This window comes from Drosophila montana, unplaced genomic scaffold (assembly GCF_035044405.1).
Source record: "Drosophila montana isolate Dmon_TW-CO22-7 unplaced genomic scaffold, ASM3504440v1 contig_3847_1, whole genome shotgun sequence".
Lineage (NCBI taxonomy): Eukaryota > Metazoa > Arthropoda > Insecta > Diptera > Drosophilidae > Drosophila > Drosophila montana.
In genome coordinates, this window is record NW_026998719.1 from 192,763 (window position 1) to 218,019 (window position 25,257).

The 25,257-nt window shown below is 46.7% G+C and overlaps 2 protein-coding genes and 1 long non-coding RNA gene across 4 annotated transcripts; 2 read left to right on the plus strand and 1 right to left on the minus strand.

Moving 5' to 3' along the window:
• Positions 1 to 12,890: 12,890 nt before the first annotated feature.
• Positions 12,891 to 13,633, plus strand: LOC135438198 (uncharacterized). Its single transcript, XR_010437863.1, has 2 exons — positions 12,891 to 13,243; positions 13,321 to 13,633. It is a non-coding gene; the product is annotated as an uncharacterized LOC135438198 (long non-coding RNA).
• A 3,762-nt stretch (positions 13,634 to 17,395) lies between these two features.
• Positions 17,396 to 23,205, plus strand: Oseg2 (intraflagellar transport protein Oseg2). Its single transcript, XM_064696452.1, is given in 5 exon segments — positions 17,396 to 17,434; positions 17,498 to 17,851; positions 17,853 to 18,188; positions 18,487 to 19,530; positions 19,582 to 23,205. Coding segments are annotated over 5 exon segments (5,301 nt in total). The 3' UTR covers positions 23,110 to 23,205.
• Positions 23,155 to 25,081, minus strand: LOC135438211 (regulation of nuclear pre-mRNA domain-containing protein 1B). 2 transcript variants are annotated; one of them, XM_064696439.1, is made up of 5 exons: positions 24,937 to 25,081; positions 24,692 to 24,870; positions 23,969 to 24,636; positions 23,765 to 23,908; positions 23,155 to 23,542 (listed from the first exon to the last, which is right to left on the minus strand). In XM_064696439.1, exons 2-5 carry the CDS (start codon positions 24,840 to 24,842, stop codon positions 23,390 to 23,392), a joined length of 1,116 nt encoding a protein of 371 aa, XP_064552509.1. In that variant the 5' UTR covers positions 24,843 to 24,870; positions 24,937 to 25,081; the 3' UTR covers positions 23,155 to 23,389. The 2 variants fall into 2 exon arrangements, with proteins under 2 accessions (XP_064552509.1, XP_064552508.1); XM_064696438.1 differs by having other exon boundaries at positions 24,692 to 25,062.
• Between the last annotated feature and the right edge of the window lie 176 nt (positions 25,082 to 25,257).

Here is a 25,257-nt window from a genome sequence, read left to right on the forward strand (position 1 = left end):
AACATGCTGAAATGATAATGAGCGTAAATTGTTTTTTGACTCGCTCCCCAGGTGTTTTGTTTGTTGCACAAAAACCGAAAGGTTGGCATCAAAGCAAAGACTTGCCACCAGCCAGGTGCCTTAACATTTTCAGCTGGAGCCTTATTCAGCTAGCTCCGTTTTGGTTTGAGTGCCCGTTTACAGTTTAGTTTATTGGCCTGAAAGTTGTGTAGTCTGTTGTCGTGGCAGCCACAGCATCTTTGATGGATCCTTAAAGTCAGCTTTAAGCTGTCGCTCACTTTCGTTGGATGCGTTGACTTGAGTTTCACTTTCAGCAGCAGCATTGGCATTGCCAAGGCAAATATGTACACGCAAATGTCCTGGCTGCTTGCGTCTCCTTGCTACCACACGCCCATTTGTCGCCGCCAACGTAACCAGCGTTGATTGCACCCAAGTTCTTAGTCAATATTTGTCAATTTCAATGAAATGAGAATTTGACATGCAAGCAAACATGCAGACAAACTGCTCTGAGGCTGACTGCGATGACGTGTATCCAGTTGCCAGCTGCAACTGCAGATCCAGCCGCCCTTCACAATCCTCAGCCCCTTCATATGCAAACACAGCAACCTTGGCCAGTGTAACCAGGAGAAATTCTCGCCGGGCATCAGAAGAACACACAGAAGCATCTATACAATGCATACACATTTACAGTCTAAGGGCGGGCAGACATATACGAATAGGTAAAATTAATTGCGATTTGTATGTGGTGCCATTTTTGTATGGTTAAGTGATTGATGCGCAGGTGCTTCATGCAAGACCAGAGACAGAAAACCCAAATGCTAAAATTAAATACTTTAAAGAGAAGATTGTACCAGTTTTATCAAATGGTAAAGTAGCATGTGCACATCGGCTCGTATATAAATTTAGCACTGGGCATAAGCCACAAAGTAACGAGTTCAACGAAAACCATCGGTAAACTATACCATTTTTCAACTAACGACAAGAGCGAGACGGCGAAAGCACAGCGAGTAGCAAGTAACGAGTAACGCGCCGCACCGGAAATGTTAGGTGGCCATACTTAGACTACAGAGTAACGAATTCAATGAAACCTAAATGTAATCTGAACCATTTTGCAACGAAACGTCAAGAGTGAGACGGCGAAAGCACAGCGAGTGACAAGTAACGAGTAACGAGTCGCACAGATAATAATCGAGGGCCCTACTTAGACTACAGAGTAACGAATTCAACGAAACCTAAATGTAATCTGAACCATTTTGCAACGAAACGTCAAGAGTGAGACGGCGAAAGCACAGCGAGTGACAAATAACGAGTAACGAGTCGCACAGGATATGTAAGGTGGCCTTACTTAGACTACAGAGTAACGAATTCAACGAAACCCAAATGTAATCTGAACCATTTTGCAGCGAATCGACAAGAGCGAGATGGCGAAAGCACAACGAGTGACAAGTAACGAGTAAATAACAAATTCAACTAAGACAACTCCAACTTAAGCCATACTATTATTCTAATTAATGTGCCTTATATGATATTCTAGATAGAAGTAATAAAAAGTCTCCAATTTTTACTCAATTTTCAAAGCGGCGACAAGAGCGAGATGACAAAGGCACATCGAGTAACGCGTATAAAAAATCATATTGCTTTTTTAATAATCTCTCCCATTTTTCAAACTGAAACCCTCCCAAGGTAAATAGTTGAAATACGTTACCAATCACGAGCAGCCAGCAATTATGAAATCAAAACAATAAATGCAATTAAAATATAACAGTGCCAGCACGCCAGAAATATTTAAAACTTTATAAACATAGTACCACAGCGCTTCCGTTCAGTGACAGCAAATTTTATAACAAAAAATTTTAATTTAATTATGTGGCTGTTACCGATGGGATAACAACGAGCACAAGCTTGGGCAAAAGTTGCCCTGGCAATTTGTTGCTTGTCACAAAGTTTTACCAATGCAATTAAATTGTAAAATGGATGAAATGCATTCAGCAAATGCGACGAGCTGTTTAATCAACTGAATCCCTGGCACCAACTAAATACCGAAGCCGAACCCGCCCCCCACAAGCAGCCCTGTGCGGTAGCCAGTTAAAATAGCAACAAAAATTGTGTGCACTGAGCGATTGGTCAATTAATAGCAGCTAATTTAGTTGGGCAACAGAGCAGAGGGCCTTTTGACCCAAAATCAATATTGTCCGCACACACACACACACACACATGCCTTCCACACGCTCCGAGAGGCAACTCAATTATATTTTTATTTATGCGACAACATTCGCGCACTAAACAAATAGCATTGGGGGCATCCCTTATGGTTGGCCCGCGCCTAAGACAATGGAAAATTTATTGCTTCGGCAATCTAAGCAACATTTTCGGACGAAACTTCTCCTATTTTTTTCGTTGTGTGCCACGCAGCGGGGCATTAATAAAGTTATGTATTTGATTATGAAATAGCTGGGCGGAACCGTTGCGAATGGATTCAATTGCTCGGCAATTGCTGGGTGGCTTGAGCTGGAGACATGGAGGCAAGAGACAAACCATAAAAAAGAAGCTGGCAATATGCGAGTTTTATGACGCAAACTTTGCTTCAAATGAATTTGCCCAGTGAAGCCTAAGTACGAAGCGCTAAAACTGATAAAATTAACAGCGCAAAGGCGACGTTCCCAAAAACACTTTCGCCTTTACGTACTCACACTTGCCCTGAGCTAAGAAGAGCAGCTACGCTTACTTGGGGGAATGCAAGAGTTATTGCTATTAGGAACACGTTTGTAGCCAGCTTGTGGTCAACATGACCCTTTTTTCTTCCGTTATCCATTTTCTTGTGGCATTCCAAAATGGCACATCCGGTGCTTAAGTTTGTGTGTGTGTGTGTGTGTGTGTGCGCATTCCACAAATTCCATTTTGTGTGGGTTGAATTTCACTCTTTCATGAGGTCATTTAAAGTAAACGAAATTGCTTCAAAGAAGCTACACAAATTTCACTAAAGTCGTTCTTTAAAAAACTGTGTAGCATACATTCAGGCGTTGGCATACGATGACAACAATTAGCATTCAGATAAATGTATTGCTGGCAACAGCAAACACGTTTTGCCTCTTTATTTGAAGCTTGCCTTTTCTTTGTGAATCTACAATTTGAATAAAGTAAAACTGCACAAAAGCATGAAATTGCATGTTCTACAGCTGGCTAGACGAAACAAAAACCATAATAAAACAATGACAAGGCTTGATTAAAATAAAACTGTCTCCATATTTGCGTATCTATGTGTGAATATTTGTGTGTCTATCTGTGAATGTGTGTGTGTGAAAATATCAAACAATTAAACAACACGCCAGCAGAAATAAAAACGAATTCCGAAGTGAACTCAATTTGCTGGCATCTAAATCATTTTTAATTTGAACAACAAATGCTTTGTGGCAACAACAAATCGAAATGAATATATGTATATGCATATGTGTGTGAGTGTCTGTGTGAGTGTGTGTTTGTTGTGCATATAACAATACAAAATTTAGCGCACATATGAGCATAAGTTCACAAACAAATACGCACACATACCTGCAGTCCGCTCACACACACACTCACACACTCACACACACACACACACAGAGCAAGAAGCTGGAGAGCAGCCGTAATGCAATATACTCTGCTGCATGTGCCGTTACACGCTGCTGCACAATTATTCAAATCCACGAGCCATGACTGCCCCCAGCCGAGGCGGAGCGAGTGCAGCGCGTGGCATGAGAGCAAGGATTTTTAGAAGGCCTTCACTCGTTGCCACGTTTTTTATTTGTAATTTTTTTTTTTGTATTTTAGTTTGTCTCTTTTCTTTTTTTGTATTCCCATTTTTTCTCTTGTTTTCGACAATTTGTCACAATAATATATTCTGCAAACAACTTTACAGGCTTTATTTTTTTAATTTAACTCAATTATACAAGCACTTGTCGAGCGCTTTGTCCAGACAGCAAAAGGATATGGCCCAGAACTGAGTTTTAAATGATGCTCAGCTAAACGCAAAGCTGTATGCACTTAATTGTATAATATTTGCAAGGTTATGGAAACTTATTTAATTAACAAAATTACAGCTATGGCACATAATACCTGTTCCCAAAATTGCAATTCTATTTTATGTACAATTTATGCGAAGCGCAAATATATTCCATTTTGCCCTAATTGGGCTTTCTATTCTTTAAACTCCAAATAGAATTGAGTAAATAGAGATAAAAAAAAAAACTTGTAAATCCTGTGTTATTTATGACATGCCCACGTGAGATATATCCTGGCAAGCTGAGCCTTTTAAAGCCCAAAAAATAACAACAGTAAAAAAACTATCAATTACGATGATCACATTGCTAACAAGCAGCTGCAGCTGCCTCGTTCTGTCCAAGAGGCTAATAAATACGCCTAAGCACTGTCATTCCATTCGAAATGACAACGCCAAGCAAATTACGTAGAATCAACGAGGGTGGCCACAAAAGTTTGGCGAAATATCCATCAGATATTGCCTAAGCTAGTCGGAATGTAAGTACTTTAAATGTAGCCCTACTTGATATATCTCCGAGCAGCCCACGTGCTCGAAGCGACCTACTCACACCGAAGACACGCCCATAAAACGGAAAGGAGCCTCATTCCTGCCGCCTGCCGCCTGGTGCCTGTTCTCTGATTGCCAGCTGCAACGTGGCGTATGAGCAACGCGCGGCTGCCACTTAGATGTAATAACAAGCCTCGAGCAGCGGCATAAAAATCTGCGACTGCCGGCGACAATGTCAATGCGTGTGTGTGCCATAAAAAGGCTTTGGCACAACAACAAAAAATGAAATAAAAAATAAAATAAGTCATTGAAGATCTAACACTAAGGCCGCAGGAAATTCGTCGCGACTTTGGGGTCGCATAAAAATTCACGCCCGGTGGCGCATTATGCCCCAGATTGATTTACCTGTTACAAGGGACAAAATCCCTTCCCCCCCCCCCCTCACAATCCTTTTATGTGTAAAATTGATGTCGCATTTGGCTTGTTATTTGGGCTGGTCAACAGTCTCAAAGCGTTGGCAACAACAATTTGCATTGTGCTCTCGCTTATACTTTGGCCTTATCCTGTTAGCCATCTACTCGTATTAGCTGTTGCTGCCCTGTTATGCTTGGCGAGTGTCAAATGCCGTCAGTAGTTCTTTTGGCTTAAACACTCGCTCGCCCATCGGCCCCGCACAATCAGTCAACCAGCCAGCCAGCCAAGCAGCCAGGCTGCCAACCCGGGAGCGACCAACAACAATACAAGCCAGCAAAACTTGGTTAGTTAAAAGTGTTTGTCATTGTTGACACCTTGCGTCTTGTCTTGGGCAACTTGACACTGCGACAATGACAGCAAACAGCGCAAAAGGGCAAAGTTTTCTTTTGCCTTTGCCTTTTCTTTACACTCTCCATACCCTGTGCCCAAATAACAAGCGCTTCGGGTATGCCGACAATAAGAGAAATTTCTTTACAATTTTTCAGCTTCTTTTTAAAGCTTGCTTTATCAAAGCTTGCCTCGATATTAAAAGTGTCCTATTTAATGAGTCTTACAACATTTGCGTAAATTAAATTTCCCCTTTTCCTATTTTAGGCACTTGGCAGCTTTTTACAGGGCAGCCTCTAAGTCGGGCACTTTAGGCCGGAGTTAATTTTGCAATGGTTTTTCGTTTTGTTGGCTACAACTGCGCTGCGTCGTGTTGTGGGCGTGGTCGTGGCCGTGGCACGTTGATTGCTGTTAAATATTTGGCGGAATAAACGCAAGTTTCGTAAATCTAATTTATTACATTGGCGGGAGCCCGTTTAAAGCCCAATTGCCAGCGACACCAGCAACATATTCAGCCACAAACACAACAAGCAAATTGAGTGTGCGCGTGTGTGTGAGTGCGAATGTATGTGTGTGTGTGGTGCGTGTTGTGGGCTTATTGGTGTTGGTGTTAAGACCTTGTGCATGCCGCTGTTAGCTTTTGTTTGTGCCACAGATTTGCGACCGGCGAGCTGAGCTCATGTGACTTTTTGACACGCCCCCCAGCCCCCGGGCCGCCACAGCCTGTGGCCATGCCCAATTTTGCTGTTAAGTCTTTATATCATTCGCCTGAAAACTGAGACTTATTTGGCTGCTGCTGCTGCTGTTGCTTTATGCTGAGCAGCGCCATTTATCATTTGCTCGAAATTTGAACAGTTTCAAGTGGCCAAAACTGACAGGGCACAGCGCAGTCGCTGCCAGCGACGCTGCCAACGTCGCAGCTGAGCGCCATTTAAACTGCAGTTCAACTGCAATTGAGTTTGCGTTTTCATTAGGGGCGCCCATAAAACCAGCGAGAAGAAAAAACAAGAATAAAGCATATCGAAGATTAAATACCCTTATAGGCAGCTTTAAAGTGCCTTTAATACAGTTTCGCAGATTCGTATGGAGAATAGTGAAGCTCGAATTTCAAATTTGGTCAATTTAAATAAAAGCAATTATATTTTATATACAAAAACTCTATTTTCGAACGAGTCTATATAAAAGAGTGTAAATGCCGAGTTTAGTTTAGATATCCACACAATTTACTCAAACACAAACCTAATTCTTGACAGATCGTTCCTACATGATATAGGTTTTCGACTAGGCTTTGATGTTGCTCATCAGAAGAAAGAAACTTTAGACTCTGAAAGACTTGTTTGCATCGAAGCAAAGGCCGAACATAGCTATATCAACTCGGCTGTTGGTGCTGCCCAAGAATTTATGTATGAACTCAAAGGCGTCTCCTTTTTGTAACTTAGCTTAAATACCCGACACAAGGGAGAGAAACGAATCGAAACTTATCAACGTAAACAATTCAAGCACTTCAACTAGTTTCGGGCGTCTCGATAGTGCTCCAGATAATACGAGTACTTTTGTGGCGGGCCGGACGTGGCCTGAGCTCCTTGGGGCTGAGTGCCTTGTGGCTGCTCTTGGATTGCATAATGAAAAGTTGCAGACAGGCTGGCGAAAAGGCAGAGCGACAAATTTTTATGAGCAAACTTTCAATTACCCAAGTTTTTTCTTGCTTGAATTACTTTTGTAATGCTTTCGCACACACACTCACGCACACAGACACCACACTCCACACATATGTGTGTGTCTCATATGAGAGTTGTCCGTTTTATTGCCCAAATGTGTTTTCAATATGTCTGTGTGTGTGTATGTGTGTGTGTGTGTGTGTGTGCTTGGGCTCCATTGACTGCGCCTCTCACCTGACCTTCGAGAGGCGGCCGTCGGTTTATTACTTTCGCAATTTTGTCTGCGCAAATTTACGAGCGCCTTTCGCAATTTTTCAACTTGTTACTTAGCGTCGCTTTAACCATTTTTTTGGCGCAATATTTGCACATTAAAGACGCACGCAGTGCTGCGATTTTGAAATATGGAGCATGCCTAAAAGCTGCTCCAATCCGAGACACAACAATGCCAGCTCCTTGGCTCCTTGGATCCTGTGGCTGCCGCCCAGTACTCTGCCATTTGAGCTCCAGCTGCTGTACACATAAACATAAATCATAATCTGTTGGCACAGTACATAAATTATTGACGCTAAAGAGTTCACAATGTGCAAAGAACACACAACAAGCACAACAAGCACACACACACACACACACATACACACAGAGAGTGATAATAGGTACTAAACAGCTACTTACCGTTTGGAGCACAGTTATTAAAAAGAAAGGCAAGGAACCGCACAGGATACGCAGCTGCTGCAATGCACTAAATATAAAACCACATGGCAGCTGGGTTATCTATGAAGAGAGAAACAGAAAGAGAGAGAGAGAGAGCAATAGAGTGAGGCAGAGCGAAAGAGATGCAGAGCGAAAGAGAGGCAACAGCTTTTCTTTTTAATGGATGCATTTGCAGTCAGCTTCGCCCGAAAATGCTTATAGTTTTCTATTATAGCCGGGCGCACTGAGCGTATGAGTTATGCGACATGATTTTTAATTCAGTTTTCAAACAGTAAATCGGCACCGTTAAAAGGAAAAGCTGTTGAATTTGAGTGTAAGAATAAGTACCCGAAATATATCAAATATTTACCTATTAGCACATAAACCTATTTCAGCTTTTACTACTGAAAAGATTCAAGTTCCCTTCCCAGATCTGGTCTAAGAGCCCTCAAGTCTTCTATACCGAGTCTTTACTGTGCAAGTCTCACCCTATTGTCGGCCAAAGAGCTCCTCAGAAGAAGCTCCGACGTCTATAAGACAGAATCTACAGAGTAGATCTTCCACAATCATAAACTTGCGTAGTCTGAAATGCTCTATAAGAAAGCCTGCAATGATTCGTAGATAGTTTTTGCCTCTCTTCGGACACTCGTCTTTTCTTTATCTATCATAGCTACCCAATCTTAAGTAAAACGCAATCACTTTCTGCGCCTTCAGACGAATATCTATTCTAACTTATGTCTAACAAATCTAAATATATCTGAACATAATAATTATTCAAGCAACAACCCTCTAAATAATAAGGCATATATATTACATCTGTTTTCGAAGCAATCAAAATAAGACAACACAATTCCTCAGGCCTCTAGATCAATTGCAAATTGACTCAACACTCAAATGTACTCACCAGATACCCAAGTCCAGAGCCGTCGTTCACATCATTCACGTTTAATTCGCCTTGTCAATCCAGCGTCAGTGCCAGCAATTGATTCGACACAATTCCGGCAAATATCTCCATAGACCTCACAAAATCACACAAAACTGGGCATTTATATTTCTATTGCCGTTTGGCAGCCCGACAGCAGAAGGCGCCAAAAAACACAACTCGATAAGCTGCGATAAACAAACAAATAAACAGTTTTTCGACAGTTTTCAATTCGATCGAATTCTCTCTGTTGCCGCCGCATTGATGAATGCTGATTTTGTGTGCAACCCTCCAAGTAAACAGACTGCACACAAAATGTTCAGCAAATGCTCTTAAAATCACAGAGCAGAGTAAAACAGTTTTTTTATGTGTACTTTGGACGGGCTTATACGAGGCCCACAACCGAGAAGGAAAATATATAGCAGAGTCCGACTAGAAGATACCCTAAGGATAAGCTGGCGTTAAAAACAGCTAGCTTTTTATTACAGTTTTTTTTTTAAATTTTGAGCGAAGGGTGGCTGCTATACAAAAAGTGAAATATTCCAATTCTGTTTATACAAAAAAATAACCTTATATGGTTTCTCTACACACTCATAATCCTCGAGATAAGCGGAAATACTAAAGAATTGGGCAGGAATATTGAAGAGGGAATGGAAATAATTACTTTGCATTTTGATATATGCGAATATTCTCTTAAAATATCAAAAATCTAGGTTATTTTTTAGCGGAAATCGAATCTTTTAAATAGACAGACAGACAGTCGGATATATGCACAGACAGACAGACATGGCTAAATGGGCTCAGCTCGTTGTGTTAATCAGGAATATATGACGACAGACACAACCAATATGCCTTTTATATAAACATATTCAGTGGATGCAGGGTATATAAAGAAAGTGTGCTGCAATTTGTATGCTGTCACTGCCCAAAGCAGGCTTCACATATTTGTAAAGTCTTTCAGCTTAGCTGTAGTTAATATATTAACTTAGATTTTTGTAAAAAATTATTTTACTTCCTTTATAAACTAGCCAAAGACTTAAAATATAAATGCTGCAGCCTTCTACTATTAAAATTAGGTTATATAATTCTTATTGCTAACTGAACTAGTTTCTTACAAAAATCGCATCTAAAGGGACAAAGAATTCGTCAACTTTCCAAATTCGCTTTTATAAAAGATTGCCGAAATGCCCTTTCAACACTTCCCGTAGAAGTCAAAGCGTATAGGGTGTATATTTTGGTGACTGAACATGTTGAAACTTGTTTGCACTTGAGCTTGAGGTGGCAGCAGATGTGCGCAGCACATTCGAAGATAGATCGCCGGGTCGGGATAGTGTACGTGTGGCATGCCATGAATCAAGCGACCAGCTTAGGCATCGATTGTGCCGGTTCAGCAATTAAAAGCCCATAATTCATGCATCAAATAAACTAAAGACTGCCAAATTTTGGTCATGCCCAGGTAGAGGTAGGTTTTTATTTTTCATTTTCTTTACAGGAGCTGCCTGCTTGTTGTCGCATAATTAAATTGTCGAACTAATTGGGGGCCGAGCCGAGTCCCTGATGATGGAGCAGCCACAGCTGACGTCTCTTTAATTATCCGCAAAGAACACGAAGGGGCCGCCAGGAGCCAGGAACTGTGCGTCCCAGTGCGGCATTAGAAACGGGGCGTAGCAGCTTGAAGGAGGTAAAAATCATTTCGACAGGACCCAGGCTAAGGTTGGCCAAAAGCAGGCTGGTCCAACCATGTAGCGACAGCTGCGACAATGACACATGATTATCAGGCAACGCTGCTGTTATTGTAGTTGCCCGACCTGACCTGCATTGCCAGGGTCCACACACACACACACACACACACCCTCCCGAAAAAACCCCGCAAGCAGCAAATGTGGACACGTTGCTACCTGCTGCCAGGTTGCCGCAGCAAAAACATATTATAACATATAGCTCAGCATTAGGGCGAGCGTTCGGGCTCTGTGCTCCGTTTGCCTCCAGCCAATGGCCATGTCCGAGTCCTTGTTGCTATTGCTGTTGCTGTCCCTGGTAGGACACGAGCCATTATGCATGCGTATGATTAATGAGATCAGGTTTCTGTTGATGTGCTCAGCTAGCACAGGTTTGTATGCGACTAATAGCCTTTTATGCTACACCCACGACATTCTCGGCAGATAAGTCGCAGACAATATTCCAAAACACAGTTCGTAATCAGTAATCAAATATTTCAATAACGCAATAAGCAGCTAGCTACACGGCGTTAAGGACTCGCCTGATGACTTGCTGAAACTTATTGTGATTCACGAAAGCTCTCCCAGTCCAGCGAGAACATGGCTTGCAAAGGGTATTATGACAGAAGGAGACGTCTTCGGGCGCATCAAGTATATATATATCCTTAATTAGTATCAAAAGCCGTTTCGATAAAGGCGTGTTAGATAATTCGGACTAGTATATCAATTAGCTCTATAGCAAGAATCTGCCTTGAAATAAGTTATATGGTTTTTTACAGGCTACCCTAACTGCAATTCTATTGCAACTCGGACTACTATCATATACGACTCCTATACGAAAGATAGTTGTCTATAGTTGTGCTCTTGTATAGGTGCACTTCAAAGCCACATGTCTGCAAGAGTATTTAATTTTCGGCCTGCCGAAAATAGCTACTCTTTCATCTTTCATATGGAAAACCCATATCGCTTATTTCTGTCATGCATCCGCCAAAGGTATTTAATCAATTATGTCATGCTCTTTTTACAATTCAATCCATCAAATTGGAAAACTAAGCTCTTATGCATATTTCTGCCCAGCACAGTGGGTCATCTGTAAGTGCGATGCACATGCGACCGCACCACAGAGCAAGCCACAACTGGCAATTGTCGCACTGTGGCGCGCACATTGGGCGCAAATCCAGTTCAATTTGGTTGGTTGGCCTTGCGCCGGCATCACAAATTCATGACTCTTTGCCCAAAAATGCAGCCGCCAGTCAAAAGAGATGTACGCACGCACACACGCACACATTTGGGTTAGCCATCAATCAAAGGGGGTGACAAAAATCGCTTGCAAAAATTTGTTGTGGGCGACAGAAATTGTCGTGCCACGCGGCGTATGCGTGACGGGCTTGACATGCAGGCAGCTGGCAAGGACATGTCCGTTGATAATTATCCTCGTAACATTTTAATAATTTCAATTTATTTTTAATTAACTGACCAGCGCCGAGCATTTGACAATTTGGTTTCGCCAAATTGACGCTTTGAACTTTTGCGCCAGCGGTTTTTCATGGTCTCGGCCGTCAGACAATAGTTGAATTTAATTTATTGCCGGCGCTGCCTGTTTTTGGTCCTGCGCTGACAGGCGATTTAGATTGATTGCCGCTGAGCCAAGAGAGATTAATTAATAAACGCGCCCCGCGGCAAATGAATGCAAAAACAAATTTATAATTGTGTGTGCGCTTTTTTCCGTTTTGCTGTTGCCGTACACGCTGCAAGCTGCAAATTGGCCAAAGGCCACGCCCACACTGCCATTGGCCTTGTAATTTATATTTTTGGCTGCTGCTGGCAACTTGTTTGCCATTCATTAAGTTGTCGCCAAGGTGTCGCGCAGCCCGTCTACGCCATGAATGTCAAACAATTCTCGAAATTAATTTCATTTCATTGCGCAATATTTTTTTTGGGTCTGAGGCAACTTTTTGGCCCTGTTGTGTTCGGCTAAGCTGGCGCTTAAATTAAATGCCAAATATTGCAAAATCGCGCTGAACGACAGAAATTAATTAACATTTCCCACAGCGACGCCCAGCTGATGTTTTGTGCCCCATCCATAGCGCCGCGTTACGGTGCGTATGATTAATATTTGCCAGGCAATAAGTGACCCGGTCGCACGTGTCTGGCCGAGGCGAGACGTTGCTTTGCCTCGAATGCGACTGCGTCTTTGTCAGTTTTAAATTCAACAAGGCCACGCCCCACACGGCCTACGCCCAACACGCACACACACACACGCACACGCACAACACACTTGAGTGAAATCGCCCCCGCCCGGTACATAAATCTCTCAAGTGTCACATAAAATTTCCGCACATGCACGGAATCAAAATGAAAAAAATGAACGACAACAACAATAAAAATTGTCGAAAAAAAAGAGGGAACTGCAAATGGCCAAAGCAACGAAGTGTTAATACACTTTGTGGCATGTCTGTCAAGTAATTTAATATAAATAATATGAAAATATGAAAAAATTTGTTTCAAAATTCAAATTTTAAATGTTGACAAAGTTTTCAAGGTATGTTGCCGAATTCAAATAGATTTTCTTTGTTATTTTTATAGCTTAAATAAAACAAATTATAAATAAAATATGTTTAAGCTCATATAAGTTCCAGAAAATTATAGAGTCTGATATGAGAAGCTCAAATCGAATGGCACAGTGCATACAACCCTGCGTAGAGTATTTTAAGTAAAAGCAATGAAGGTGGGGGCTGTCGAGTAGGCGGCACTCAGAGGCTGTAGTGCAATAAGTCAAGTTATCAAAGTTAATAATTCTTAATGTTAGTGCATAAATAAGACAAGGGCTATAAGGACACGCAGACGGACACAAGAAGGAGAGGGAGAAAGAGAGAGAAAGAGTGAGAGAGACAGCGAGACAAACGACATGTAACTGGCAGTGCCCATAAAAGTATGCTATACGACAGTCAAAACGCAGAACTTCAAATAAATACAAAAAATGAAATTTTAAATTTATGCAAAAAACAGATGAAAAAGAACCGATGCCAGGCCAAAAAGAAAAGAAAAGAACGGCAAAGAAAAAGAGCCGGCTAATTTGCATAAAGAAATCGGCTAGCGGCAAACGAGGGGCGATGTGTGTGCAGCGAGACGGCAAATATGAAACTCTCGCAAGTGTTTATGCTGACATCGCGACAAAAAAGAAAATACACACACATCTGTGTTTATACAACTGTTTGCCTTTATTTGGCAAGCCTTTGTGGCTAATAGCGCACACTGTTTGCTTTAAGCAGGAAAGCATAAATGCCACAAGAACCGAGCAATAAAGCGCACAATCATTTCATGTGCACGACTCACAGCAGCTTTACGCATGTGTCTGTGTCTGTCTGTGTGTCTATGTGTGTGTGTCTATGTGCGTGTGAGTAGCTGAAGGCATGTGTCACTGACCATGGCCATCAGGTTGGCTTTTGCGGTCAAACTCAACAGTTATCAGCTTTGGGTTTAGTTTTAGGCATTACAGCATATGTTGCGCATTTGGTTAAGCCTTCCTCGGGACTTCATATTTGGATATATAATAAATTGTATATGCTAATTTGGAGATATATACATATGTTTCACTTATGGCTAACAATATAATGCTGTTGCCTTTTAAGTTATTCAAAATGTTTGCCCTGCGGCAGACTGTCGTAATATTTATGGGCAGACGCCGCCGCCAACCATTATTCAATATATTCATTTATATATTTTACACTATTTTTCAGCATATCCTTGCCGTCCTCGCTGATTATCATAAATTAAAATTTTGTGCACTCGTTGCTTAAGCTGCGCGCTAGAGATATGAAACTTAAGTAGCCCCCGTGGCATCTACATAATTAGCTTGGTTCGTGCCTGGCTCCAGCCACGTTTTAAAGAAGTCAAGAAAGCCAAAGGCACAAAGAGACGCACCAGAGTTCATTGTGCCACAATTCATTTGGCTAAAAGTGTACATAAATGCCGGCCCTCGAGCTAACAAAACGATTGCATCACTTTTTGACGCCAACTGCGGCTGCGACTGCGGCTGCAGTCAAGGATGCGCAAGCCACGTTGTTAATACTGTTAGCCAGCTTGGCAATCCATGGGGAATGCTGTGGCCAGCTAAACTGAGGCCCAGCTGCTGCTCTAAGGTGATTATATTGTACATTCCAGTTTCGGTATGTGGCCGTGTCATATTCGTATATCTTACAGCTGCCCACCTGATTAGAAGTAGGTCTAAAGCTGAGATTGTTATTTGTTCTTGTTGTTGTTGTTGTTGTTGTTGCTCTTGGCAATCTCTTTGATTGCTGCGCTGTCTGTCAGTTCGTGTACTTTTGGGATCGTTTAATTTTAGGAACATCTCTTGCTCCTCTTTTAACCCTTTTGTGCTGCTGCTGCAGCTGCTGTTGGCCTTTTGTTGCCCCATTTTGGGTTTGCATTGAATTGCAAAATTGTTACAATACACCTACCACACACACACACACACAGACACCCCCACACACACACACCAGCGCCCAGTTCATTCTTAGCCATTACCCAGTGCGCTCGACAGGCCGCGTTCAAATCTCCACTGACCGGAAACTAATTTGAAAATGTTATTCATTATGCATAGCGCTCGCAATGGCTGTAATTTTTCGCGCACTTCCTGCCACACTTTTTGCAAAGCTTTCTTTTTTATTTTCTATTTTTTTTTTTTTGTATTTATGCACAGTTTGTTGCAGTTTCCACGCTTGAAGTGTGTGCGGATGTGTGTGAAAAAGTTTAAGGAAAAACTTTCGCCTTGCAGCGCGCGATAAGTGCCCAGATTTTAACTGGCGCCTGGCTATGAGTTTTAACCAGATTGTTGCTTATGGTCTGTATTAGCGCATTATGGTCGCCAGCTGGAAAATGCATGAAAATCCATTAATAGAAAGCCAGCCAAAGAAAGAGACAGCGATAGAGGCAGAGAGAGAGAGAGAGAGAGAGAGATCTACACCTGGCGTATGCGCGACACTTCAACTGTCACTTGTTAATTCTAATGGAAAGCATCTTGAGAACTAAGTAAACGACATAAATAATAAGACGACAAATTAAGTTGACTGTCGCCGAAAGTAAAACAATACAGCAAGAGTCATAGACGGAAATGGCAAATGCAGTGCAGAAAGGCAGCCGGAGATGCAGCTGAAACAATGACAGACAACGCGAGCGCAGGAATTGCCAAGTTTTAGCAGAAAGACAAAAGTCTGGGCAACGTTTTAAGTTTTTAAGCCACACAGATAGATAGATAAAAATGGCGTGCGACGCACGGAACATGAACAAAAATGGCACCCACAAGAGCTTCCGGCAGACATCCGCTTTAACAACTCTGTTAGCCGCATACACACATGAAGTGAGCGAGAGAGTGAGAGAGAGGGATGGGGGAGTGGGGAGTGGGAGTTACACACATGCGACTGCGAAATCAGCGACAATAAAGTGCGCCCTGCACATTAGCTGCGGGTCATGGGGTCTGGTTGGTGAGCAACGCTTTTTGTCATAAACCCATTAAAAGTCAAGGACGAAATTCATGTTGCATGTTTATTCATGCACACACACACACACACACACACACGGACAGACAACTGTTATATAGCAACAACCATAACAACAGCAGCCACAAGCAACCGCCGCTTACAAAGTAGCTTTAATTAATGTAACTCATTAAAGGGCTGCTGCCAAGTCCTGGCCCGGCATCAAGCCGAATGCCAGCCAGGCTAAGCAGCAGCAGGCCTAGACGGAAGCGCGCGCGCTTTGACCTGCCACAATGCGCTGCCATATATTAGCCTGGTCCACACCGACTTCTGGCCCGCCCAGCTAGCACTCCATTTGCGTGTCCATGGTTCCTGCCGACCCGACGTTGTCCTGCCACGAGCCACGCAACGAGTGGCTGCTGTTACGATGAGAGCCGACCACCGCGTAGAAATGCACGAGAGCGCAACGAAGCTTTGCGGGGCGCCAGCTGGGGAAATTATTTGGTAAAGTTTAAAAAAATAATTCCGAAAGAGTCGCACTACCCCTGGCAAAGCAGTTGACAAAGCAGCTTAAAATGAAAGCGACCAAAGCAGTGGTTTCAAGTGTTATACGAGTCTTATACAAGACACATATGACGCTATAACTATCATATACACAACCCCGCGCATATTTTCTATTAAAATGTGACTCTTATACGCTTAAACGCTAGCAAGCACACGAGCCTGTCCAGTTAAGTTTGTTATACAAATGTAGACTCTAGACGTTAGAGCTAGCACATACACGAGCCCGCGTCTATTTGCGCATACACCTATGAGGCTCTTATACGATAGTACACGCACAAACACGCACCTGCTTTAATGACACTTTTTTAAAATGATTTTAGCTAATACAAATTTAGAAAACATTGCAATTATTAGCGGGGCTGAATTTGGCAAAGCAGTGCAACAAATATTTGAAAAGCAGTTGTTTTAGTTTAATACGTTTGTCATACAAATGTAACTCTTACACTATATATTAGCGCAAACACGAACCTTATATAAATGTGACTTTTCAATATATATTTGCGGCTAGAGCTGCTTTTATGCCAATTTTGTAGGACTTCCCTTAAGAGCAAAGCTCTCTCTCTCTCGCGCTCAATTGGGTTAGCACACCTGTATGAATTGAACTGCTCTCCGCTCTCTTGCCCACACATGCGCCTCTGCGAGCTGTTGCTGCTGCTGCCAGGACTAGGCCAACAGGCTGAGGCCTGACGACCTGGCTGCAGAGCAAGCAACAGCTTTCGCTGCGTCGCCAGCGCCAGCGCTGACATTATCATGTTCGACAACAGCAACAACAAAAAAACCAACCCCCCAACGCCCCTTCCAACTAGAAGCCAGCCACACATCCTGTGGCATGCCCGGCACCTGCTGCATTTCCAAACAAAGGGCATTTATTTAGAATGGCAAGCACAAAGCGGAAGCAGCAAGAAATCAGACAACATGCAACGTTACCTTGGCAACTGCTGGTCAAAACAAACGCAAGCATCGAGCTGAAAATTTCGACGCAATAAACTAAACTTTTCCAGCCGCAGTGGGATTTAGAGCAAAAAAAAAAACAATTCCCAGCCATGCAATTAAAATATTTGCGAACGCTGCTCGAGGGACAGGTAAGGAACTCAGGAATAGCTACCATTACCCAAGATTAACAGACACACTCACCCACTTTCCAGGAGCAAATCCAGCGTATTGCGGGTCTCGCCTGGTCGCCCAATCAGCAGAAATTGGCAATTGCCACCGCCGATCGCCACATTCTGCTGTACGATGATGCGGGCGAGCGTCGGGACAAGTTCAGCACGAAGCCAGCGAATGCGGCCAATGGCAAGAACTCGTATGTGATACGCGGCCTGGCCTTCAGCCCGGACTCCACCAAGCTGGCGGTGGGCCAGAGCGACAGTATTGTCTACGTCTACAAGCTGGGCGAATCATGGAACGACAAAAAGGTCATTTGCAACAAGTTCCCCCAGGCGGGCGCAGTCACAGCCCTCATTTGGCTGGCCACAGGCGCCATTGTCGCGGGTGAGTCAACCCTCACACCCATCCCTCAATATCTTCTCATTGTAACGCCTTTCTGCAGGACTCGAGGATGGCAAAGTGCGTGCTCTGCACTGCAAGAGCAACAAGTCGCAGAGCCTTTACAGCGGCGACAGCATCTGCATCTCGCTGGCGGCCAACACCAAGGGCAATGGCTTTCTCAGCGGCCACAACGATGGCACCATCATCCGCTACTATCTGACGGAGGAGGCCACCGAACCTTTGGGTCGTGTGGTGCAGCATCCAGTGCCACCATTTGCCCTCGCCTGGCCCCAGGGCGGCTTCTGTGCCGCCGGCTGTGATCAGCGCATTGTCTTCTACGACAGTGTGGTACGTATGGGCAGCAGGGTCAAGGGGTCAAGGGTTGGCAGGGCTAGAACCTAGGGAGAGCTATCAGATTTTGGCGGTACTTACACGGTGTCTCGTCAGATCTCTCGCGCCCGATCTCTCTTTAAATTAGATCTGTCTCTTTCCGATTGTTAGCTAACCTCTCTTCCGTCTAATGCTCTCTCTTTCATTCTGCCTCTCTTCCATCTAACGTTGCCTTTCTGTCATGTCTATAATAATCAACTTTCACTCTTTCTCCCTCTCTCTCTGTCTCTCTCTGTATTGCTCTACGTTCCTCCAGGGCCGTCAGCAGCGCTGCTTTGATTTCTCACGCTCCGAGGGCGAGCGCGAATTCACGGTCGCCGCCTGCAGTCCCAACGGGCAGGCGGTCGCCTTTGGCAGCTACGATCGCATCAGGATCTTTGCCTGGAGTCCGCGCCAGAGCGCCTGGAGCGAGAGTGCCAGCAAGGAGATCAGCTGCCTGTACACATTGAGCGCCTTGATCTGGCGCCGGGATGGTGCTCGACTGGCCCTGGGCTCCGTAAGTGGCGCCGTGCTGCTGTTTGAGTCGGTGCTGAAGCGCACCATCTGGCAGGATAAGTTCGAGCTGATCTTTGTGGCGCCCAGCCAGCTGCTGGTGCGCTCCTTGACCGAGCCCACGCAGCAGCTGACCATCGAGTCGCAGCTGGGCCTGGAGATAGACGATGTGCGCATCATGGGCAAGGACAATTTCCTGGTGGGCCGCACCGAGGAGTCGCTCATACTGTGCGATCTGACGCGCAATCTGGCCAGCGAGGTGCCCTGGACGGCATCGGGTCGTCACGAGCGCTTCTACTTTGAGAATCTGCACGTGTGCCTGATCTTCAATGTGGGCGAGCTGAGCCTCGTCGAATATGGCGACAATCACATCTTGGGCTCGGTGCGCACCGAGTTCGTCAATCCACATGTGATCTCCGTGCGGCTCAATGAACGCGGCAATGGGCGGGATAACAAGAAGCTCGCCTTTCTGCTGGACGCCAAGACGATATGTGTGGTCGATCTGGTTAGTCAGCTGGTCAGCGGTCAGATCAATCACGAGACTAAGATCGACTGGCTGGAGCTGAGCGAGACAGCGCACAAGCTACTCTTCCGGGACAAGAAGCTGCGCCTGATACTCGTCGACAATTACAGTGGCAAGAAGCAGACGCTGCTCGGCAACATCTCCTTTGTCCAGTGGGTGCCACAGAGCGATGTCGTGGTGGCCCAAAGCAACAACAATCTGGCCATCTGGTATAACATCGATCTTCCCGAGCACGTGACCATGCAGACTATACGCGGCGAGGCGATCGAGGTGATGCGCGACCAGGTAAGTTGAACATTTTTGATGGCGAGGATCACCCACAACACTTTCATGCAGGGTCGCACAGTGGTGCGCACACAAGATGGACCCAGCGAGCACAGCTATCAGCTGGACGAGGGCCTCGTCGAGTTCGGCACCGCAGTCAATGACAACGACTTTGGCCGGGCTGTACACTTTCTGGAGTCGTTGGGCGATAAGCCGGCTGCCAAGGCCATGTGGCATAATCTGGCCATCATCGCGCTGGAGGAGGGCAATCTGCGGGTGGCGCAACGCTGCTATGCGGCCCTGGGCAATGTGTCCAAGGCCTACTATCTGGCCGAGATGATACAGCAGGCGGATGACTTTGAGCTGGCCACGGGCAATCCGGGCATTCACTGTCCGGCGGTGCGCGCTAAGCTGGCGCTGCTCGGCTCGGATTTGCGTGCCGCGGAGCGCATCTATCTGGAGCAGGGCGACATCGAGGCAGCCCTGGGCATGTACCAGCAGCTGCGCATGTGGGATGAAGCTGTTGCCCTGGCGGAGAGGCGGGGCTATGCGCGCTTGCCGGAGCTGCGACAGCAGCACATGGACTTTCTGCTGGAGACCGAGCAGCAGGAGAAGGCCGGCCAAGTGCTCGAGGATGAGGGTGAGCTGCAGCAGGCCATGGCGCTGTTCCTCAAGGCCAACAAACCGGCGCGTGCCGCACGCCTGGCCCTAAAGACGCCGCAGCTGCTCCAGGATGAGCAGCTAATGCTCCAGGTAACCGAGGGCCTGGTCCACAGCGAGCTCTACGAGCTGGCCGGCGACATTGCACATCGCTTGTCCCGTCCGGAGGCCGCGTTGGCCCTCTACCGCAAGGGCGGCGCCTACGCGCGGGCCCTGGAACTAGCGCGTGTTGTGTCCCCTCAGGAGGTGACATCGCTGGAGGAGCAATGGGGCGATTGGCTAGTCAGTCGCAAGCAGCTGGACGCATCCATCAATCATTACATTGAAGCGGGTGCCACCCAAAAGGCTCTGGAGGCAGCTGTCGGCGCCCGGCAATGGCGCAAGGCAGTCCAAATCGCCAAGGTGCTGGACGAGCCGGAGCTGATACAGCGTCATGCCTTGGATCTGTCCAAGCACTTGGCGTTCGCCGGCGACCTGGATGGCGCTGAGGATTTGCTGGTTCGCGCCAATCTCTACAAGGATGCCATCGAGCTGCTCAATAGCCATGGCAAATGGGAGCGCGCCTATGTGCTGGGCGAGAAGTATCTGAAATCGGAGCAGCTACGCGAACTCTTCATCCAGCTGGCCAGCAGTCTAGAGGAGCAGGCCAAATACCGGGATGCCGAAAAGGTGCTGATAGCTGTCAACGAGCCGGATCTGGCTATAGCCATGTACAAGCGCCGGGAGCTGTATGACTCCATGATCAGGCTGGTCGAACGCTATCACAAGGATCTGCTGGACAGCACCCATCTGCATCTGGCGCGTCAGCTGGAGTCGCGCGGCAAATTCAAGAATGCGGAGCTGCATTTCATTGCGTCCGGCGATTGGAAGTCGGCCGTGCACATGTACTGCTCCTCGTCCCGCTGGGAGGATGGCTATCGCGTGGCTAAGCAAAAGGGCACCGAGGGCGCCAGCCAGCAGGTCGCCTACATGTGGGCCAAGTCCATGCCCGTGGAGAGCGCTGTGCGTCTGCTGAGCAAGCTGGGACTCCTGGACACGGCTGTGGGCTTTGCCTGCGACTCCGGACAGTTTGAGTTCGCCATGGAGCTGTGCCGGTTTGCGGGCAAGCCAACGGATGAGGTGCATCTGAAGATAGCCATGTCACTGGAGGATGAGGGCAAGTTCGAGGAGGCCGAGGCCGAGTTCCTGAAGGCGCACAAGCCCAAGGAGGCGATACTGATGTATCAGCATGCCGGCGACTGGCAGGCCGCCCTCAATGTGGCCGAACTGCATTTGCCAGATGCCGTCAACGAGGTGCTCATTGGCCAGGCGACGGCGGCACTCGAGACGCGCAACTATCAGGATTACGAGATGCTGCTGGTGCGCGCCCAGCGGCCCGATCTGATCATCGAGCACTACAAACAGGAGTCGCTCTTCGACGACGCCCTGCGCATTGCCGAGGAGCACTATCCGGCAGCCATGAACGATCTGCGTCGTCTCCAGGCGCAACAGCAGCGCGGCCAGATGGGCGAGGATGCCAGCGCCGACTCGCGCGCCTATTTGCAGCGCGCCGCGGAGTTCGCCAAGCGGGAGCAATTCCGAAAGGCAGCCGAGTGCCTGATGCAGATTGACGCCAGCAATGCAGAGGATGCGGCCACGCTGGAGCGTGCGCTGTTGCGTGCCGCCGAGATTGTCAATCAGTTTCTGGAGGGCAAAGATGCCCAGGAGCTGGCCCAGGCGCTGGGACCGCGTCTGCTGGCCATCAAGCAGATCGGACCGGCCGCCCAGCTGTATCTGGCCGCCGATATGCCCAAGCAGGCGGTGGATGTATTCATACGGGCCGAGCAATGGTCGAAGGCACGTCGCCTGGCCAAGGAGATTGATGCGGAGCTGCTGGCCTATGTGGAGCAGCAGCAAAAGTCACGGCTCAAGCACGAGGGCAACGTGGAGCAGCTGGCGGACATTGACATCATCAGCGCCCTGGATATGCTGGCCGAGCAGGGCCAGTGGCAGCGCTGCCTGGAGAAGGCCAAGCAGCTGAGTCCGTCCGTGCTCCAGAAGTATGTGGCCGCCTATGCGGCTCAACTAATACGCGAGGGTGACTGCATAACCGCACTGGGTCTCTATCTCAGCTATGGGGCGCCGCCGATTGAGGAGCACTTCAACATCTACACGCGCATCGCCCTGGATTGTCTGGCGCTGCGCGAGGAGCAGTCGGAGGGCGGCGCCTTGTGGCAGAGGCTACGCAATTTTCTGCACGGCATGCTGCAGGGGCTTCGCGGCTCGGAGCACGCGCAGGCCAAGTTTACGGGCAATGTGGAGCAGTATCTGCTGATCGCCCACTACTATGCGACGCGTGCCGCCTGCAGGCAAGTGCCATCCCTGCAGCCGGTGGCGGTGCGTATCTCCTTGGCGCTGCTGCGGCACACGGATGTGCTGCCCGTGGACAAGGGCTTCTACGAGGCGGGCATGGAGCTGCGTCAGGCGGGTCGCGAATCGGAGGCGTTTGTCATGCTCAATCACTATTTGGACGTGTGCGAGGCCATCGAGGAGGGCTCTGGCAATCTGGTCGATCATACCGAGTTGGCGGCCACCGATTTTCCCAGCTCCGTGCCGCTGCCGGAGGACATACACCTGAAGAACGAGCCCAGTCTGCACGAGGAGGTGCGCGAATGGGTGCTGGCCGTTAGCATGGATCAGCAGGTCGATCAGCTGTTGCCAAACGATGATCGTGGCCTCTACGAGTCCAGCTTGGGTCCAAACGATATGCCCTGCCTGCTCAGCGGCTATCCGGTGCGTGGCCGCCAGCCGGTCACCTTTCAAGCGTCCAGTAGTCAGGTCAATCGCGATGTCTGGAGCAAGTTCGCGGTCGCCGTCAAGATGGCACCGGCCAGCAGCGTGACCGACATCATTGGCTTCGTGGAGAAGTGGCAGGGCGTTGCCAACTACGTGATGCACTAAGGTCGCATCCATATTTCCATACACAAACTGATGCACTGATGCAAATAAATAATGATGTGCTCTATTTAACTGTCAATAAATGTTAATTACAATCAATTATTAATATTTTGTTGAAAGTGACTCAAATACATGCGCACTACGGCCATTATAGTTCATATTTAATATATATATATTATGTAAAAATCTAGGATTTGACTCAGCACTTATCAAATGTTGTCCTCGAATCATCTGGATGTGCCGATGTTCTGATGATCTGGGCATCCGGATTTCGGAAATCGACTCAATGCAGTGTATTAAAGAGATCGCCGGCTGAGGGTAGCGGTGCCAGGCCGCCAGTTACGTCTGGCAGCTGGGTCAGATCTGGCAGATTGGATAAATGATCGTGTATCTCTTTTTGCAGGCCCAACATCTTTGCCAGCTTCTTCTTGTGTTCCTGCAAATATACATATACAGAGCAAAGAAGAGCGCATTAGGCATGATGCAGCGTGTGGGAGGGGGGGCACTTAAAAGTTTGGATAGGAGCGGTTTTTGTTTTTTGGTTGAGTGGGAAAATGCAAATATATAAATATATATTGGAAATGGACCAATTCGAACATTTAATGCAAAGCAAAAGTAAATTGTTTTTCGTTTATAAACATTTTCCCAATGAACGTACATCCAAGCGCTGCTCTGCCTGAGCCAGCAGTTCCTTTTGTTCCGCCTGAAAGTCCCGCAGCATGGCAGCCAATTTGGTGCGCTCCTCCATTTCGGCCGAGAGACGTGCATTGTATTCATTCAGCAAATCAACGGCTTCGTTAACCTAGAGACGAAATGGGAATGTTTAGTGAATGCAGGTAGTTGGCTTCATTTCAAGACTTACCTGCTTGGCCAAGACCTTGGCCTTGTCCTTATCCTCTAGTTTGGTAATGCAGCTTATTTCCGATATCTCCGGCGGCAGCTTAGCGATGCGTTCCCGCACCAGCGCATCGCTGGACGCCGAATTCTCAATACTGGTCAGCGCTTTGATCAGCTCCTCGGGCTCGGGCGGTTCGCCCAATGGCAAATATGGCGGCGTATGCCCATTTTCCGCTTCAGCTGCTGGCGGCTCAACGCTGACGCTCTGATGATGCGATCCACGTGGTCGCTTTGATTTCATGTGCCGCTCCTCATGCTTGCGCTTCTCGCGTTTCTCAGACCTTTCCGCTTTGTTGCCACTGCCGCTGCTGTTGTGGTTGTGCTTGTGGCCCGCAGCAGTTTCACTACCATTGCCAGCGGCATTGGCGGTTGTTCCGGCGTTCGTCTCGCGGTGCATGCGCGCTCGGTAATCGGCAATGGCCTTGGGATCGTAGACGCCGCGCTCTTGCCATATATTTAGGATGCGTCCCAGGCTGCCCAGCAGCTTGTCCGAGCTGCAAGTTTCGCCAATATGGCCAAACACCTTGGGTAGCACATTACTGAACTCCTTGCCGTATTCGGGGCCCTTCTTTTTGCTGTTCTGAATAACATCGTTGGCCAGATACATGAACGTTAGTTTCTTGGGCTCCGGCACTGCGAACATAGATAATGCTGGGTGTACTGAATCCCGCGCTTGCTGGCTACATACCGTTCTGTAATTCGCGCTGCCAGGTCTGCACTATGACCGTGTGATGTTTGCGGTGATGTATGAGCCATAAGGACAATGTTTGTATGCTCTGCTGGCTGGGGTTCAGTTCCGACAACTTCTTGAGTAGCGCGGATTCCGTAAACGCTGACATTGCAGCAGCTGTGAAACTTGGGCAAGTTCTATTTATATGGCGTACTTTATTTAATATGCAATACGAAAAAAAAAGGGACAGAAAAAATACGCACGGGCCGAAAAACAAAAATAATTAAATCTTCTTCTTCTCGTGTGATGATAACAGCGGCAATTATTTAACAGTAGTTCTGACTGTTAAATAACAGCAGCCAAGCATTCCTTTCTGCTGTTCCTTGTGTTCCCGGCATTACAAACTCTTGAACAATTTAATAAACAAAACTAACACTAAAATAAATAATTTAATTGGAAATTACTATTGCGTGCAAGAGATTATTTGATAGAACATTTACCTCTACACTTGAAAAACAGCAGCTGCTCAGTGGCCGCACAACAGGGCCTAAACAGAAGCTCGCAAGGTAATGTTAAGTCCTGGA